General features: G+C 39.7%; 1 protein-coding gene across 1 annotated transcript; it reads left to right on the top strand.

Annotated features, from left to right (window-relative positions):
* Positions 1–1,274: 1,274 nt before the first annotated feature.
* LOC105901306 (C-type lectin domain family 4 member E-like) lies at positions 1,275–4,171 on the top strand. Its single transcript, XM_031584746.2, has 2 exons — positions 1,275–1,561; positions 3,868–4,171. Exons 1-2 carry the CDS (start codon positions 1,370–1,372, stop codon positions 4,024–4,026), a joined length of 351 nt encoding a protein of 116 aa, XP_031440606.2. The 5' UTR covers positions 1,275–1,369; the 3' UTR covers positions 4,027–4,171.
* Positions 4,172–17,694: the final 13,523 nt, after the last annotated feature.

The following is a 17,694-nucleotide window of genomic DNA, read 5'->3' as shown; positions in this document are numbered from 1 at the left end:
TTCCTGTAATTTAATTCCATGCTGTGTGTTCAAATGCTTATTCATATTTGTTGTATTTCCTCCCTTCGACGAAATAGACTTTTTACACAGGTTACAAGTGGCGTAGGTGTCATTTTTGTCGTGTGAAATAGAGCCAAACTTTAGAACGCTTCTGCCTAGTTGCCATGTTTGCTGCAGTCTGAAGAAGAAAGAGGAAACTAAAGAAGTTCGCGCATGCGCAACGCCACAAAGGACCGATAGCAGAACCGTTAAAGAATTTGGCTGACGATTCCAAACAATCGGTTCACTAGGAACCGGTTCTAAAAAAGAACCGGTTCTCGATTCTCATCCCTACTCGGGGGCGAAAAGAATTATTGGCTTTTTCACACAGGAAATGGAAAACCTGTTTTGAATACCCCCCCCCCCCCCCCCCCCCCAGAAACTGACTGGAAAGTTCCCTGTTATTATGATATTTAATTTCATCGTCTACTATTGTTTTCTTCTCTTTCATCAGAAACTAAAAGGATGTTATTGGAGCAGAAAAACAGCAATGATGATCTCACCAAGGAGAACACAAAGCTGAAGACTGAGCTACAAGCTGAGATTTCCATACATCTGTGGTGGACTGTAGGTTCCTAGACCTTGTCCTCCCTCTGGTGCACAAAAGTACTGAAAAAGCAACAGGTCTGTCCATATCAGGTTTTGACCATGTAACAAGACTTGTAACATACTTATCAGTATGAATGTGGTAATATCTGTCTTTGTTTCGGTCAAAGTAGCAGTATATACATACAGTATGTCAACAAATCATGACAAACCAAGTTTTGGTGGTTGGAATGAATGTTGAAAGAATGTTGGTTGGTCCCCTCTAGCAGACAGGAGGGAAAAACACTGTCTTTTATTTGTTTATAAAGCCTTAGTGGGAAAAGTGCCTAATTATCTCATGTCACTTTTAAAATTAAAATCCATCTGTCATAATACACGGTCACAGAGCCTCATCTCCCTTGAAATCCCCCTTACAAAAACTAATATAGGTAAAATAGCTTTTAAGTTCTTTGCTTCCCATAAATGGAACACTATTCAAGTGGAGTTGAAATTAACCAAGTATTTGTCTGTCAACCAATTTAAGAGCCTTTTAGATAATAAGGATGTGCCTCAATGCTGTTGTTTTGAATGATTCTCTGATTAAATTTTTTTACTTTATGTTATTTTATTTATTTATTTTTTATGCTTAATTTCTGAGTTGTTTGGTGTGTTTTTTTTTAATTTATTTTGTCTGTTTCGTTTTGTTGTGGTTTGTTTATGTATTGTTCTTCTGTACTATGTGGCCTCAATCAGGGCATTGCTGCAAAAGAGCCCTGTGCTCAGTCAATTTCTCCCTGAATAAACAATGATGATGATGATGATGATGATTATTAATTGCATTCCTTATAAAGGAGTGAAGAATTGTGCTGATGACTGGGAGTACTTTGATGGATCATGTTACCACTTCTCCACTGATACGAAGAACTGGATTAAGAGTAGAGATGCCTGTGTGACTATTGGAGGACACCTGGTCATCATAAACAGTCAACAAGAAATGGTATGACATGAATTCCTTATTAAATATTTCATATCTATTCACTCTAATCCAGGGGCGGTTTTAGGCACGGGCGAACCGGGCAGCCGCCCGGGGCGGCACTTTTTCATAAGACGTGGGGGGCGGCACGAGCACTTAAAAAAAAAAAATCATCTGGGCCGTGAAGCGGTTTTCTATTATCTATCATATCACTGTGTGGGGAATTGGCAAATTGGCGCCCCCTGCGGCTGCAGGCGCCTCTGCTCGCTAAGAAGGTGCCGTGGACAGATCCTGAGTGAGAAGGGAGAAGGGGGAAGGGGAGGGGGCGCGGGGGACAGTTCACCTCTGGGTCTCCCAAATGGAACGGACAAGGGGGGGAACGGGGGATCCACACCTCGACTTTCTTCCAAATAACGCACATTCATAACATTATAATTACAGGCCTATAATTCCTGCACGTTTTTGTTTTTCTGAATTGTGTGAAATGGCTAATACAAATAGGTAATACAGAACGATTATGTGGTCACCAAGGGCAAGGTGAATTGGTGGAAGGAGACCACTGACTGCTTCAACGTATCCAACTGGTGAAGGTAGTAGTTAGCAGAGTATAGATAGATAGAAAGATACTTTATTTATCCCGAGGGAAATTGAATACATCTTTTACAGAGTAGTCTATTACATTATCAAGATAACTATTGAAGGATGCTCAAGTAAAAATGTGTTTTCAGTCAAGTGTAACTTAACCTAAATTCCTATTAAGGCAACCAGCTAATGTTGAGCACCAACAGAATTGTTTGCTAGCTAGCGTTATCTAGCTGATTTGACCATAGGGTATGAACATGTTCATTCATCTGACACTAGGCTAAAGCAGGGGTTTTCGACTGGTTTTGTCCCAGGGACCACCATTCTGACTAGAAAGTAATTTGCGGCCCACTGAATTGCCTGCACGCCTGTGCGTGTTTGTAACCGCCGCCGCGGTAATAAATAAATATGTGCAGTTATTAGGGGAGATCACTAACCGCCCTCGCCACGCCCCCTCCCCCGCGCACATATTCCGCCTGTAGCACTTGTCAGAGGGGGTCTCGCCCGGGGCGTAATTCCATGTAGAACCGCCGTTGCTCTAATCAGTAGTGCCTGGTGAACTCATTTTTGGTGCAGTAGCCCCCTGTCCTATACCTACATCATACCTGAGAGCAGCAAGCAGCAAGTGAAAGCACTTGTTTACATGTGTGCAGACCATTTGTGTGAATGTTAGGATGGCTATTGCATATACTGTATAAACAGCATTATTTGCATCATATGTTAAACACCAGGTTAATGATACGTGTATCTGAGGGCCACTCAAGATCATTTCCTTACCTGATATAACATCAGCAACAGCATCCTGTTTTAAAATAGTACATTATTTACACACAATTTGTAGGAAATCATTCAGTGGTCATGCAGCAATTCCTGCTCTCACTACATGGCTGAGTAAGCAGGTATCGGAAATCTGTACAAGTAACCAGTCAGATCTCTATACAAGCAAAAGATGTGTTCATTACTTACAAGTCTGTAGTCATCATTCAGTGATATCATTGAATATATCAGTTTACTTAAGTAGAGGTCTAGGTTTAAGTATGAAGCAGACCTTTTTAAGAGGCAATAAACTATGCATCATTGGGAAATGGTTAGTGATAATTATGAGTGATACATATTTTAGACCTTAATGGGAACTCATATATTGATGTATGTATGGAATAACGAGGGAATATGGCTTATGAGGAGTAAAACTACTTTGTTCCTACCCAGATTGTATCTTCTTTTCAAACATAGGACTTCTGTGCCAAAATTCCTTCAATACCATTTATTGCCAACATAAACTTATGCTTTTGTTGAGCCAAGGTTAAGTAAAAACATACTTTAACCTGAACTAAAATACAACATTATAATCCAAAAACTATAAAATATGTTAATATTTAAATAGAAATTACATGGTGACACTGAAAAGCAATATGGTCTACAGTCCTGGATATACATCAGGTATGTTATAAATACGAATAGTAATCAATATTCTAAGCAACTACCTATTTGTGACTATTAGGTATTCAGCACATTTCCCTGTGTGGGATCAATAAAGGTCATCTTAGCTTTTGTTGACAAATACATTTTATACATAAATGTATTACAGCAGCTTCAACCTCACACCCTCTCAAATGATATTAATTGGATAAGAGTACACAAGCTTTAAAGACTAATGTGATTGAAATCAGCATGATGAAATGAATGGTTATCGCAGTAGCCATCATTATATTGCTTATCAAGATCATGAGTGATATTTCTTACATTAGGATTTCCTGAAGGCCAAGGCTAATCACTGGATTGGTTTAACTGATGCTAAGGAAGAGGGCAAATGGCGCTGGGTGGACAACACACCCCTCACAAACCTAAAGTTGGTAAAACCCAAAAGATATTTACCTTTGTTTCTACTCAATACAATTCACATTTAACACAATTTCATTGGTTAGATATGTCCAGATCTAAAAACAAAGTAAAGAGCTGAAATCTGATACCTGGCATGGTTTAATTTTACAGATTATGAGCACCATTTATTATGTTTATGTGCTCTCTGGACTCTGCTCTTCCTCCAGGTTTTGGAGACATGACCAGCCAGATAACCACATGGGATCTAATCCAGATGGAGAAGACTGTGTCATGATTTCAGGACGAGCGTGGAATGACATATCCTGTGGTGTCTCATTTAAAAGAATCTGTGAGACTAAAAGCTGTAGGGCCGGGGTTTAACTGATATTACCACAACATCAATTTATTTACCGACTAAAATGTATTCACGCTCGGAAACAACCGTTTAAAAGTAGACATTTTGTAGGAGAGTCTCTGACGTAGGGTATGGATTTTACATAAATTGCGTTTGATCTGATTTCTGGACATTAAACTAGGGAAACACCTTAGTTTAGGGAACATATGTTAACCATTCACACATAACTAATATGTGTCTGTATAAGTGCAAAATAAAGTCTGCAATAAACATAATTTATTAGGCCTGTGTTAGCCACTTTCTTATTGTCACTGAACATGTAATACATGATGTATATGATATATTTTAAGAACAAAAATAGAAAGCTTGTAGCTAAGACTGAATATGTTACCTGTAGGGGCAGAATAAGTGTAGAATAAGTATCTCTACTGACAAACAGTGTTTCATTGCTCAATGCAAAGGCACAGCAGGTCCAAGTAATGGTAATGGTCCTCACCCAGGCTGCTAGTGGTGACTGAGAGGCTGTAATGGTAATGGTACTCACCCAGGCTGCTAGTGGTGACTGAGAGGCTGTAATGGTAATGGTACTCACCCAGGCTGCTAGTGGTGACTGAGAGAGAGTAATGGTAATGGTACTCACCCAGGCTGCTAGTGGTGACTGGGAGGCTGTAATGGTAATGGTACTCACCCAGGCTGCTAGTGGTGACTGAGAGAGAGTAATGGTAATGGTACTCACCCAGGCTGCTAGTGGTGACTGGGAGGCAGGACCCTTGTTCTAAAGTGGAAAGTTGTTTGAGAGCAATGAATGCACTTCAATCAGTGTATCATTATTGACACAAGTTCCCAGTTTTAGAGTACATTCCATAATCAGACTGAAATGATGAAAATGGCCCACTACAACTACAGGCACATTCATCCTTAATAAACTGTAAATATCTCATTATTCCTTTAAAACAGGTTCCTTGTTGTGAAGTGAAGACTTAAAATGACATGAAATGGATGAAATCCTTGTGTGAGTTAAAAATGTTTATTTAGAAGAAAAAAAAAGACAATTTCTCAGAACATGCGTCTAGCCTGACGATGTCATACTCATAATTCTAGTCAGAATATGAGTCTGATACTGCTCCATTGGGCTGTGATTATGGGGCGTGTTTCAACCGAACCAGGTAAAAAAATTCCTCTTCGCTCAATTCGCTCAATACCTGCAACCAATCAGAACAACGTAGTATGACCATAACATAGACCATCGGGCCAGCTGATAAATTAAACTTTTACCGGATCCCGTAGGAAGGACGGCAATTAACATATTTTCGATCGACAAATGCCTTGATCCTCTGTTCCTCTTTTCAAAATGAATGCGCTGTCGATGTCTTCTAAAACATCTCTATCTACACCAGGGGCGTCGTTAGGCCTATTTTAGGGGGGCTGAAGCCCCCCTAAAATGTTCTTCAGCCCCCCCAAATCATTTGGCATTATTGGCTTAAAAAATAAATGAAATAAAAAAAATTAAACTATTGTTTCTGACACGGACAAGTTATGTATAACTCTAACATGCTACTTATGTGCGTGCGTTCTGGTTTGTATGTTTACTCCCCCTTCAAATTATAATCCAATAGCCTTTCATCATACTTTACGATATAAACCCCGGGCACTAGTACCAACTCTCGTCAACGACAGCCAGTATTATAGACGAGGCGTTCAAAGTAAATGATGCACGGAGTGAAATTGTAAGTACAAGAAGTTACAGAATGTGGCTATCTGTAGTTGTTAACGAGTGTTGCCTGCTTTAGGTTTACTTGATATGAGGCAAATGAAAGCGAATATTGTAGTGGGCTATGTTAAAACTAAGCTAGCTTGCTACTTTGTTAGAAACTGTCACCAGTTAGCAAGAGTGTGAACGAGCGAATTCGAAATACAAGAAATAACTATCGACATCTCTCTATTCTTTGCATTGATATATCTCTCTAGTATTTCAAAACAATATTATCAGTCACTATAGAATGTTGTTATTTATAATCAGTTAATGCTAGTGAAAACTAAATGTCATAGTGTCCCTCATAACGCTATTGTACCGGTATATCATCCAATTCATTGACCAGATGGATATAAGAACATTCTTTAGGAGAGGTGGCAGCTCCGCTCAGTCAGATGAGAGAGAGAAGCAGGAGATTGACAGGGCTGAAGGAGCCGGTGTGATGGAGGTTAGTGGTCTCCAGGTCTAGAAGGAAATGAGTGGAGTTTTTTTTTATTTTCTTCTACTGTGGTAGAAATGTATAGGCATTTGTTGTCAGGCCTAGGCTACTCCAAGGGTTAGCCTAAACTAGATTATTACATGATATTTTTATGCCAAGTCATAAAATTGGCTTCTGGATTTCGATCAGTTAATGTTTCAATGTTTGAACTTAAAGGGTCATGCAGAAGGTGAGGCTGAGGCAGAGAGTCAGAGAGAGGAAGAGACAGACCAAGCAGCTGCAGCAACTAATGATTTAGGTGAAAAAGACACAGGGCCCAGACAGGTTAAGCTGAAGAGCTACCCACAGGACAGCTTTGGTGCTCAGAACAGGTCATCTCACCACAGCTGGTATATTTGTGTTGTCAAATTTCACTATGACCCTGTCATTCTGTCTCTTGTGTTATCATATACTGAATGCAAGCAAAACTACAGAGCAAAATCACACTCTTTCTGATTAAACCAATCTATGAACTGTCTGAAACAATGGATATCCGCGGCCCCAAATAGGCCTTAAAAAAAAAAAAATTGCCGCGAGCAAACATGCCACTCCCCTTGGGGCTAAGCCCCCCCTTTCTTTGAATCCTAGAAACGCCCCTGATCTACACATCTACATCTCAGCTCTCCAGCGGCAGCCATGTGTGTTGAAAACGAATTCAACCCAAACGCTCTTTGGTGACGTGGTTGATTACGTTACAGTTGATCATCTGTCCATCATCGTATAAAGCCCGCACTGACAATTTGATTGGCATGAACAGCTTTTTGATTTTTGATAATTTCTCCCCAACGGAGCAGTGCCAGATCGAACTTCCAGACCTCAAATGTTGTGGGCGGGGCTAAATTTGTCTGGTACCCAGGCTAACATGCGTCCAAAGTACCCTACTATAACCCTCAAAAGTCACCCTCGTGTTTCCACAAGGTAGAGACCTTTTCCAAAAGCCTTAAGCCTCCATCAGGTTCTGATTCATCTCTCTGTCTTGTGAAGCTATAAGATGAAACTGTTGATAGAGTTTGTTTGTTGGCAAATTGAAGTCTGCAGGTAGGAATATCTGTTCTACAACTATTCTATGCCGCTATAAGTAGCATATTTAGACAGTTTATTAAAAGGCTTAGGATTTTCTTTTGATTTTGATCCTTGCTACATATCAGTAAACATTGGTTAAGACTAGTGCTGTCAGTTTAACGCGTTATTAACGGCGTTAACGCAAACCCATTTTAACGCCGTTAATTGTTTTATCGCGAGATTAACGCGATTTCTTTTTTTTATAATTTTTTTTTTTTTTTTTTTTTAGATTAACGTTCTTTTTGGCCTCGCAAACTGTGTAGTAGGCTAACGTTACGGTTTGAGTGAATGATAAGCGCGATACGGCGAAATGGATGATAAAAAGCTTCTGAATGGAAAGTTTACTTTTAAAAGTTGTGTTGTGCAAAATAAGCGAGCTTCACTGTTGTCTGAAAATGTCAACAGGCAGCTGGCTGAAATCAAAGAAGTAGTAGGCTTACCTTTTATTGGTAACCTAACTGTTACGGTTCATTGTTTCTGAAATAAGAGGCCTGACTGCTATGTTCCCAGCAAACTTGAAAAAAAGAAAATATTAAGCCATGGTTTAACTGCACTATAGGCTGAGTCCTTGTTTACCTGAAATGTGCACTTTATAATTTTATTTTGTACCGCCCTGTTTGGCAATGTTGGTTTTCAATCAAATAAAACATTTGCTTAAAGCAAGCCAATCCACTTTTCCATGTTGATAAGGGCATTTAAATAAAAATAAAATTATGGAAAAAATAAATAAACGAAGGGACATTTAGAATAGATACAAATTTGCGATTAATCGCGATTCATTTTGAGTTAACTATGACAAAAATGCGATTAATCACGATTAAATATTTTAATCGTTTGACAGCACTAGTTAAGACCAATTAGTTGGTTATTAAGGTTGTACCAAAAATAAATAACCTATTCAATCAGAATGAGAAATTGGTGAATACTGGCCTAATAAATGATTAACTCTTCCAGCCCCAAGGGGCCCCGTGGGGGACTTGGTGGTATTTTGATTAATATATTTAAAAATCTCTGTGAAACATAAAACTAACACCCACAGCAACCTTGAACCCTTTTCTTTTAAAATGTGTAAAGTTTGAAACTAAAATATAAATAATCACTTTGTAAGGACAATATTACGAATCCCTTGCAAATTTCAGCCTCTTAGTGAGGTTTTGACCCTCCCATTAGCAAATGACAACTATTCATATGATAAGGAGATGGTAATTCAGTGATCACTATTGGGTCATGATGTGTCAAGTAAACCTGTAGGAACAAAGACATTCCAGGCCCATTACGTCATGGCCATTGTTCTTGACCGAGGTGTCCCAGAATGTTCACACCTTTCTCATCAATATGCATAGTGGTCTAAGTGAAGAAAAGTGTCACATTTTAGTGTCTTTAGATTTCATTTTAATAAAAAACGTTTTTTACTACATTCCTTTTACTTTCATTTTATTATTGCTGAGGTGTTCTAGAATATAATCATAAATGCCACTTTTGCCTCATGGTTTTTAGTTAGATGAAATATACAAAAATATCAGGCATGGCAGACTACCTAACATAGTCAAAAAAAAAGCCTAGGGGTTGGAAGTGTTAATGGTGCTTAATTCTGGCCTTATTGGGCACTGATACAGACACCAATGTAAGCTCAGTACGTCCATGTAAGCTCAGATTTATGTTGTGTTATTTTTAAGGACAGCCCTTTTTCTTAGCTTGCCAGTCATATTTGGGTTGAATGTCCTTCTATTCTGAAGCTTATGAGTGTTGGTTTAAATTAATGTCTTTCTATTCTGAGCCTCATGAGTCTTGGTTTAAATTAATGTAAATATATTCCCATGGTTGGTGCACAAACTGTTACTGACCTGTCTATAAGGACCCAAGCTCTTACTGACCTGTCTATAAGGACTCAAGCTCTTACTGACCTGTCTATAAGGACCCAAGCTCTTACTGACCTGTCTATGAGGACCCAAGCTCTTACTGACCTGTCTATAAGGACCCAAGCTCTTACTGACCTGTCTATGAGGACCCAATCTCTTACTGGCCTGTCTATGAGGACCCAAGCTCTTACTGACCTGTCTATAAGGACCCAAGCTCTTACTGACCTGTCTATAAGGACCCAATCTCTTACTGACCTGTCTATGAGGACCCAAGCTCTTACTGACCTGTCTATAAGGACCCAAGCTCTTACTGACCTGTCTATAAGGACCCAAGCTCTTACTGACCTGTCTATAAGGACCCAAGCTCTTACTGACCTGTCTTTAAGGACCCAAGCTCTTACTGACCTGTCTATAAGGACCCAAGCTCTTACTGACCTGTCTATAAGGACCCAAGCTCATCCTCTCTGTCAGTTGTACAATTATACTTGTCCACATAAGGACAAGCCTGTACAAAAATGTATGTGAGAATGTGAATAAAGCTTTTATTTTTTTGTCCAAATTTAAAATTTACATTTTCAATGATAATGTAAGTCAGCGGTATAAAGTTACTGGTGCTGATTCATATCTGTGTATCAAACCAAAGAAAATGGCTCTGAGTGTAATTTGCATTATTTGTGTTAGCCTATAGGTGCCACTACTATGTCTACAATATATATATATAACATGTGTGTGTTGCTGTGAGTTGTTTGTACAATAAAAAACTGACTGCAGTCAGCCTTGTTTGTTTGTTTGTTTGTACAAGCTGTTCTTCTGGGTACAGATTCATCAGCAGGGGGCGGTGTTGAGGTGAAACCACCATATCATTCAGATCACAGCCAAATAATTCAGTCCCCCACATATACTTCAGCAAAGGCAGTATTTAATCCATCAAACGAGCAGGAAAATATTAAGACATTTCAAGTCTTCTTGTTTTTGTTCTTTTCATTTTTGAATGACAGAAGCCATCACAAGGTTTGATAATACAGGTGAAATATATAGGGAAATACTACATTATTTACTACAACTATTTCTGGGATTTCAAGGATTATACTTGGAACTATGCACAAATTCTACTTAGTATTAACAAATAATTTTGAAGACGTTTGGTTGCATGGACAATGTGGTGTGTTTCTTGCATATGTAAATGATGAGTTTCTATGAATTATGACCCCTGTTTCCTGAACTGATGAAACATTACAGTAAGTGTACCGATGGTGACAGTTGTCCTACTGTTAGTTCCTAAGGAGGTTAAAAAGAACAACAGGTCAATAGCCACACAATTTAAATAACCCAGTGTGTGTGTAGAGGAAATTTAAGAGAGAGTGATAGAGAGAGAAATACCGTATTTTGCTGACTATCTACTGCACGTATAGAAAACGCATTACAGCTGTTTATGTTATTTCATAAAACCAACCCTTGTATTGACCGCACACATGTATTAACCACACTTTAATTAATGTTACATCCTCTTGTCACGTATAATCAATAATAATACATTTATGTTAAGCCACTATTAGTGGGAAGGGGAACTCTATGCTGGTTACACATATGCTTCCACACACGCCAGCCCAGATAAACCAGTTTAGATTGTTATGTGGTGATCTACAATAAGGGATATAGGAGTCACTGTTGGTGGTTAAAAGTACCACAAGTTTGTTGCGTCTGCTATTAGGATGCAGTAAATTACGCGCCTATGAAACGCAGCATCGCAATGTCTGTGACTAATGGTGTTTCTGTTAATATTAACAAACATGCAGGCACTCACATGGTTTGTCTTTTCATGGATGTTTTTCACTGAAGATGCTACCTCTTGGTCATTGCAGATGAAAACACCCTCAAAGTTAAGTAGGCATGCTCACTTGAGCTACACATTGAAACCATTGTTATGCGTTCAAGTTACCAGTAGTTCAGACTATAGTGCACTCTTTGCACCTGTTTAAAAAAGTGGATAAAGCTATTAAATACATGAAAGTGAGTTATTCCTCCCACCCTTGTTAAACCGATAATGTTTTTGATTTCTGTCCACTGCCACGCCAGCATATGAGGGGTTCCAGCTGGGTAAGAAAATGGCTGCTCCTTTACACAGCGTCTCCACTTCATAACTGCTAATGACCCAATCCAAAAAGCTCTTGTACAGAGTATTGCTACAGATTTTGCCATTCTGTATCAACTCAAACATTCAGATCAATTAAGATGAAATCATAGTGAACATACAGTGAGCCAGGTGTAGCATTCTTCAGCTCCTGAAATGAGTGGAAGATTGTTAGGTGAAATAAAGTCAGAGTTTCATAATTCCCTATCAGAGACCTCAACAACAACAAATGCACCAGTGGCCTCGCTTGCTGTGGCAGGCCAGTGGTCACTCAGGTGGATGTCTGTCACTCCAGGACACCGGTGGGCAGAGCAGGTACTGCAGCGTGAGATCATATCATACTGGTGGGAAAGTAGAATTAAAATCAAGAGAAGAAACACCCAAAGCAATAGTTATATGGACAATCTTAATAGTCTGTCCAAAGGCAGAAATATCCATTCATATATTCATGGCCACATACATACTATTCATGTTGACAAAACACTATCTCTCTGCAAGGACCCAGGCTGATGGCTGAGAGTGAACAGTCACAGATGTTCTGTGGTATTCTCATGGGTAGAATACAAGCATGATCACATATATATATATATATCTATATTGTGGTACCCCAAGCTGCTCTTGGGGTCCCACTAGGGCTAAACGGTGGGGAATTCCCTTGGAGAAGGTTGTGGATGGCGTATACCTCACCAGGCCTATACTGGACAGGCTCTAGGACCCTGGGGAGGTGCTCTGGGGACTAGGGAGGTCGGGCCATCCACTAGTGGGAAGCTCAGCTGCAAACTATTAATTCAGATTGGCACTGAGCAGCCATTAGATAGACAGGGGGTTTTGAAATCAGGGTGAAGTAAGGCTGATAAAAGGAAGGTGCCAGTTATACTGTGTGTAAGCCTGGGCCTTTGTTTGTGCAACTAAAACCAGTGTCATCTTTTGTGTGCAGGTCTGAGGAGCGGAGTGGACTGTAGGTTAGCCAAAGGGCATGTCCACCCTCCAGACCAGAGAAGGACGAGTTTTCAGTTATTTTTGACTTTCTCAGTTTGTAAATTTAACAATTAATAAAGGGACTTGCCTTACTGGATATACCCTTGTCGTGTCTTGAAGTTGAGAGTTCACAATATATACAGCGGGTAAAATAAGTATTAAACACGTCACCATTTTTCTCAGTAAAAATATTTCCAAAGGTGCTATTGACATGAAATTTTCACCAGATATTTATTTATATATACACACATATTTATTTATATATACATATACACACACATATATATATATATATGAGATATATTGCATTTACCTTGAAAGTCATGGCAGTTATCTCCATCATTTACCTGCATCTCTTCTCTAAGAGATCATTGATAATTGACAGATCAAGTTTATTATGTTGGCATACATTTATAACACTGCATCAGTTTGGTACCTCCTTATATTTAGCAAGCACAAAAACAGAGCAAGCGAAGATGCAGGTTACCAGGACGATGGATCAAACGCACTAAATATTGTGGGGGTTTTGTGAGACAGAGAGTGGGCCAGTGAGTCGGCCTATTCACTAGGCCTGTCCAATAGACCACATTATCATTACTTTGGCTGGGTTTGACATGGTATGACATGGATTGAGCGTTCCCAAATCTGGCTGCCCTTTACTAAATATGTCTCACAATCCCTGTGAGGAGCACACAGGCAGAACGTTTCTTCAGTCGCCTTAAACTATTAAAACCGTTTTGCATGCCACCATGGACAAGTAGAGCCTCAAAACCTACACTCCCATTGATGGAAAGAGAGAGAGAGCTGCACACATCTATATGGAGAAGGTGCTCAACAAGTGTGTGGGACTAAAATGTCAACGTGTTAACGTCGTCTCAGTGTAACAGGCCTATAACATGATCACCTTCAATGTGAAATCAAATACAGGCTGTCATCCTTTTTAAAAATCCATCAATCAGTTGTATGTCTCCTTTAATGCAATTTATTGTTAAATGTATGTCATTTTAATGCTGTTTGTTAATACAATTTATTTCTACAAATGATATGTTTAAAAATAAATCTGTTGTGTCTTTACTTTAATTCTATGCCCACAGGTCAGTTGCTATTTGCGCTTGGCATGAGTATTATAAAAGTCAAAGTCATGTTTTATTGTCACACAGCACGACACACAACACCACACACATGCATTTGGCGGCGACACAGGACACACACACACGCTGATGAGGTCGCCGGTGAAATTTTCCTTCTGCCTTTAACCCATCCTGAAGTCCTTGTCCTTCCTCAAGGGGCTCCAGGAGCAGTGGGCAGCCTTTTACGACCAAGTCCATTCTTGGTCAGGGACAGGACAGGAGAGCGATCTTTTCTGTTGCATGTTTTTGTGTTGGGGTTCTTTGTGGAGGAAACCCTTGTGAACACGGGGAGAACATGCAAACTCCACACAGAAAGGCCCAGGAGATAGCCCACCTGAGCACTGGAGGCCTGGGGAGAACCTACCCCCCAGGACCAACAGCGCCCCATGCGGGAATCGAACCCAGGACCTTCTTGCTGTGAGGCGGCAGTGCAAGCACCTGAGTGAGTGAGTGCACCAGTTACAGGGCATCTGGTGGTAGCTAGCTAACTTTAGCTAATGAATTAAACAGAAAAGGATGAAGGCAGCAAGGCCAGATGAGGTTAGGGGGGGGGGGGTGGAGGAAGAGTTGTCTCCTGTTGATGACCAGTTGGGCGAGAGCAAGGTGAATTAGCATGCTAGTCAACACATGTGAGGATGAGAGGAGCTGCAGTACTGTGGTGAAAAATAATGAATTCATGTAAAGGTCACACATGAGTATTAACTGCAGGGCTGCAGAAAGTTTCCAACATGTATAAACCGCGGATAACAGTCAGGAAATTACAATGTGTCATTTCTTCAGAAAATGTCTTAAGATATTTGGCAACATCCCGGTCCACATTTCAAAACCTCAATTCCATTTAATGATCTTGCGAGAATAGTGCTTTCTTCCTGTGAGGGTATGAAAGAGGACTTGAGGGGGAACTCTCACACAGAGATGCAAATAACCCTGTTTGACAGCTGAACTTCAGGAGACAGACGTCTGTCTTATAGCTCACAATCACCTCTTGACTGAATCTTAGAGGTCACAAGTCAGAAGACAAAACTACTTGAACATAACGTCAACGGACACATCAAAGGACTCCCACAGGTAACTGAAAAGCAAGTGAGCTTTAACTTTATTTACATGCAGTCTTTTAAACAGTCGTGTAGGATGTTGAGCAATATATTTTTACATATTGCACATCATATTGTTTGTAAGCTATACTGAACCTAACTATGAATTGTATTTGTTTGTTTGTGTCTTTGTTCAGTTGATTGATTATTATTTGTTCTTATTTTACTTAAACGGGTACATACTTCTACTTCCCTTTGACATGAATGGCTTTTTGACAACAACTGTAGTTCTGCTCATTTTGACTGTCATGTGTTGAAACATGTTTACTTCACACAAAAGACACCATTTTGATATTTCACAACCCTACACAGTGGGTTCAGCTCTCACAATACCACCAGGAAAGACACTAATGGGCAGACGGTCTTAGTCTGCATTGCTACTCGATAGAGATGTGGATTACATTTCAATATATGTGGTGATCTATGGGACTAGCACTTCTCTGTAGTTCAGTCCATGGTCATTTGTCCACATCACCAGATGGTGTAATGTTTCCAGTCCTGTCCTCCTCTTCTGGTCTAGTCAGCCTTCATGTTGAAGTTTCCCACTGTGTGTGTATGAAAGAGGACATGTAGGGGAACTCTCACACAAGTGCAAATAACCGTTTGACAGCTGAACTTCCTAAGTTAAAGAGACTGACAGAGGACATACTTCTGTCTCATAGCTCACAATCAATACTTGACTGAAACTTAGAGGTCACAAGGATGTCAGAAGACAAAATCTGCTCAGATGTAATGCCAAAGGACACATCAAAGGACTCTACCACAGGTAACTGAAAACTGAGTGAGCTTTAACTTTATGTATATTCAATGTTTTGAATGATTGTGTAGGATGTTGATTTTTATATGTTGCACATCATATTGTTTTTAAACCATACTGAACCAACCTCACAATCTTATTTATGTGTTTGTTTGTGTCTCTGTTTAGTTAATTGTTTATTCATTCAATTGCTATAATTATTAATTGTTATTTTACTTGAGCGGCAAACTACTTCTTCTTCTTCCCTTTGATATTAATAGCTTTTTAACAACTGCAGTAGTTCTGCTCATTTGGACTGCGTCATGTGTTGTAACATGTATACTTTTCTAAAAACCAAAATATGCCATTTTTCATATTTCACAACCCTACACAGTGGGTTCAGCTCTCACGATACCACTAGGAAAGACACTAATGGGTAGATGGTCTTAGTCTGCATTGCTACTCGATAGAGATGTGGATTACATTTCAATATATGTGGTGATCTATGGGACTAGCACTTCTCTTTGGTTCAGTCCATGGTCATTTGTCCACATCACCAGATGGTGTAATGTTTCCAGTCCTGTCCTCCTCTTCTGGTCTAGTCAGACTTCACGCCAAAGTTTCTCAGTGCGTGTGTCGTGTTTGGTGTATGTTTACACTGTAAACAAAAAAAAACAATTTGTTGGCATGACTAGATTCTTATGCTTTGACATTCTTACAAGTGCACCTGAAGTTACTAATTTACAGGTTAGTCATCACTTCAGCAGAGAAGAGTCATACTTACTTCAGATAATCTTGTAAGGACATCAGCTGGATATGAGCCTGTGCAATCATGGTAACCCACAACACCTGACATCATAAGCAGTGATGAAAGATGAAGCTATTTAAAGTTGTAACTTCAATGGAAAGTGAACTGATTGCATATTAAGAGGCACTTTATGTAAGATTCAGGCAGTAGTGGCTGATACAAGACCCCTTTGGATTTCATTCAAACTTTTTTCCAAAGTAGACATATGCCAAACACTTTTATTTTTTTCAACCTTTCCAAAAAACATGTAAGTGTCATTTGGCTCAAATGTAATTTTACTGAAAATGGAAATTCAGGATTTTGCTTTCAAATATCTCTCTCCGCCTTCATTCAATCTTCCCCAAACTTTGCGTGTGTAGTAGGGGCTGTGAGCACAGTAACTGTATGTGTCACAGTGAAACTGTGGACATAGTAATGTGGAAATTGACGCAGGCTGAATCTACTGGTGTATAGAGTGTGTGGGAGCTGTGGCACAAGCACCAGCATCCCACACCATGTACCATGTGTTATGTGCACGAAATTACCATGGGAACCTGGGATTGAGTCTGCCCTCAATAGTCTGCTGATTCTACGTCCAATCTCTCTTGCATTGATGCTCTGTCCCTCTATACTGTCTGATATCAATGAAGGCTAAAAAAGCCCCCAAAACAGTGAAGTGTTGTTGATAACTATAATATTGTTATAATAGTCAGCCTTATGTGATTTATCAAGTTGTTCATACATTAGTGCTGTTTTTCTGTTCACTGGTGTTGCAGTTCTTGAGGGGCAAGCATGCACTAGATAATCAACATTTTAGGATTAATGAAGCAAAAAGCCACCTAGATGATCATAACACAGATAAAAGTGTGTTCATGAACAAAACAAGACCAAATCACAGCTATTTTGACTGAGGTTACACTAAGCTATGGCTTTGTAAAGATGGCCTACAATTTAATTATTGCCTAAAAAATGCCCCCTATATTTGTACATGAATGAACACGACTCTGTTTTGAAGGGCCACCTGGTGGTGGTGCCTTGGGCTAGCCTTGATCAAGTTGGCAGCTTCAAAAGTCTGTGGTCTCTACATTCATGTGGCAAAAATTCAGGACGGTTGAATGAAGGCACACAGATATTTTGAAGGTGAAATCCTACAATGTGTACTTTGGAAAAAGTTTGAATACAACCTAAAGGGGTCATGTATCAGCCCTTATGGTAAACTGCCTGAACCTCATGTGGCTCTTAAAGAAACCTGTACAGTTATACAGTAACACATGTTACGACCCTGGCGGGTCTAGGCCCCGCCCCAGGATATTTGCCTATCTGTTCTGTCTCTGTTTCATTAGAAGGTAATGGGAAGCAGGTGTACCCCAGGTGTAACCCATGATTGGTTG

This window comes from Clupea harengus, chromosome 18, assembly GCF_900700415.2.
Source record: "Clupea harengus chromosome 18, Ch_v2.0.2, whole genome shotgun sequence".
In the NCBI taxonomy this organism is placed as follows: domain Eukaryota; kingdom Metazoa; phylum Chordata; class Actinopteri; order Clupeiformes; family Clupeidae; genus Clupea; species Clupea harengus.
Note: the sequence above shows the minus strand (reverse complement) of the source record. Positions and strands in the feature narration are given on the sequence as shown.

Excerpts from the sequence above, each read along its gene's own strand:
- LOC105901306 (XM_031584746.2), top strand. The coding sequence starts at position 1,370 with ATGATGATGATGATGATGATGATTATTAATTGCATTCCTTATAAAGGA. Across the intron at positions 1,562-3,867 it reads TAAACAGTCAACAAGAAATG|GATTTCCTGAAGGCCAAGGC; the intron begins GTATGACATGAA and ends TTCTTACATTAG.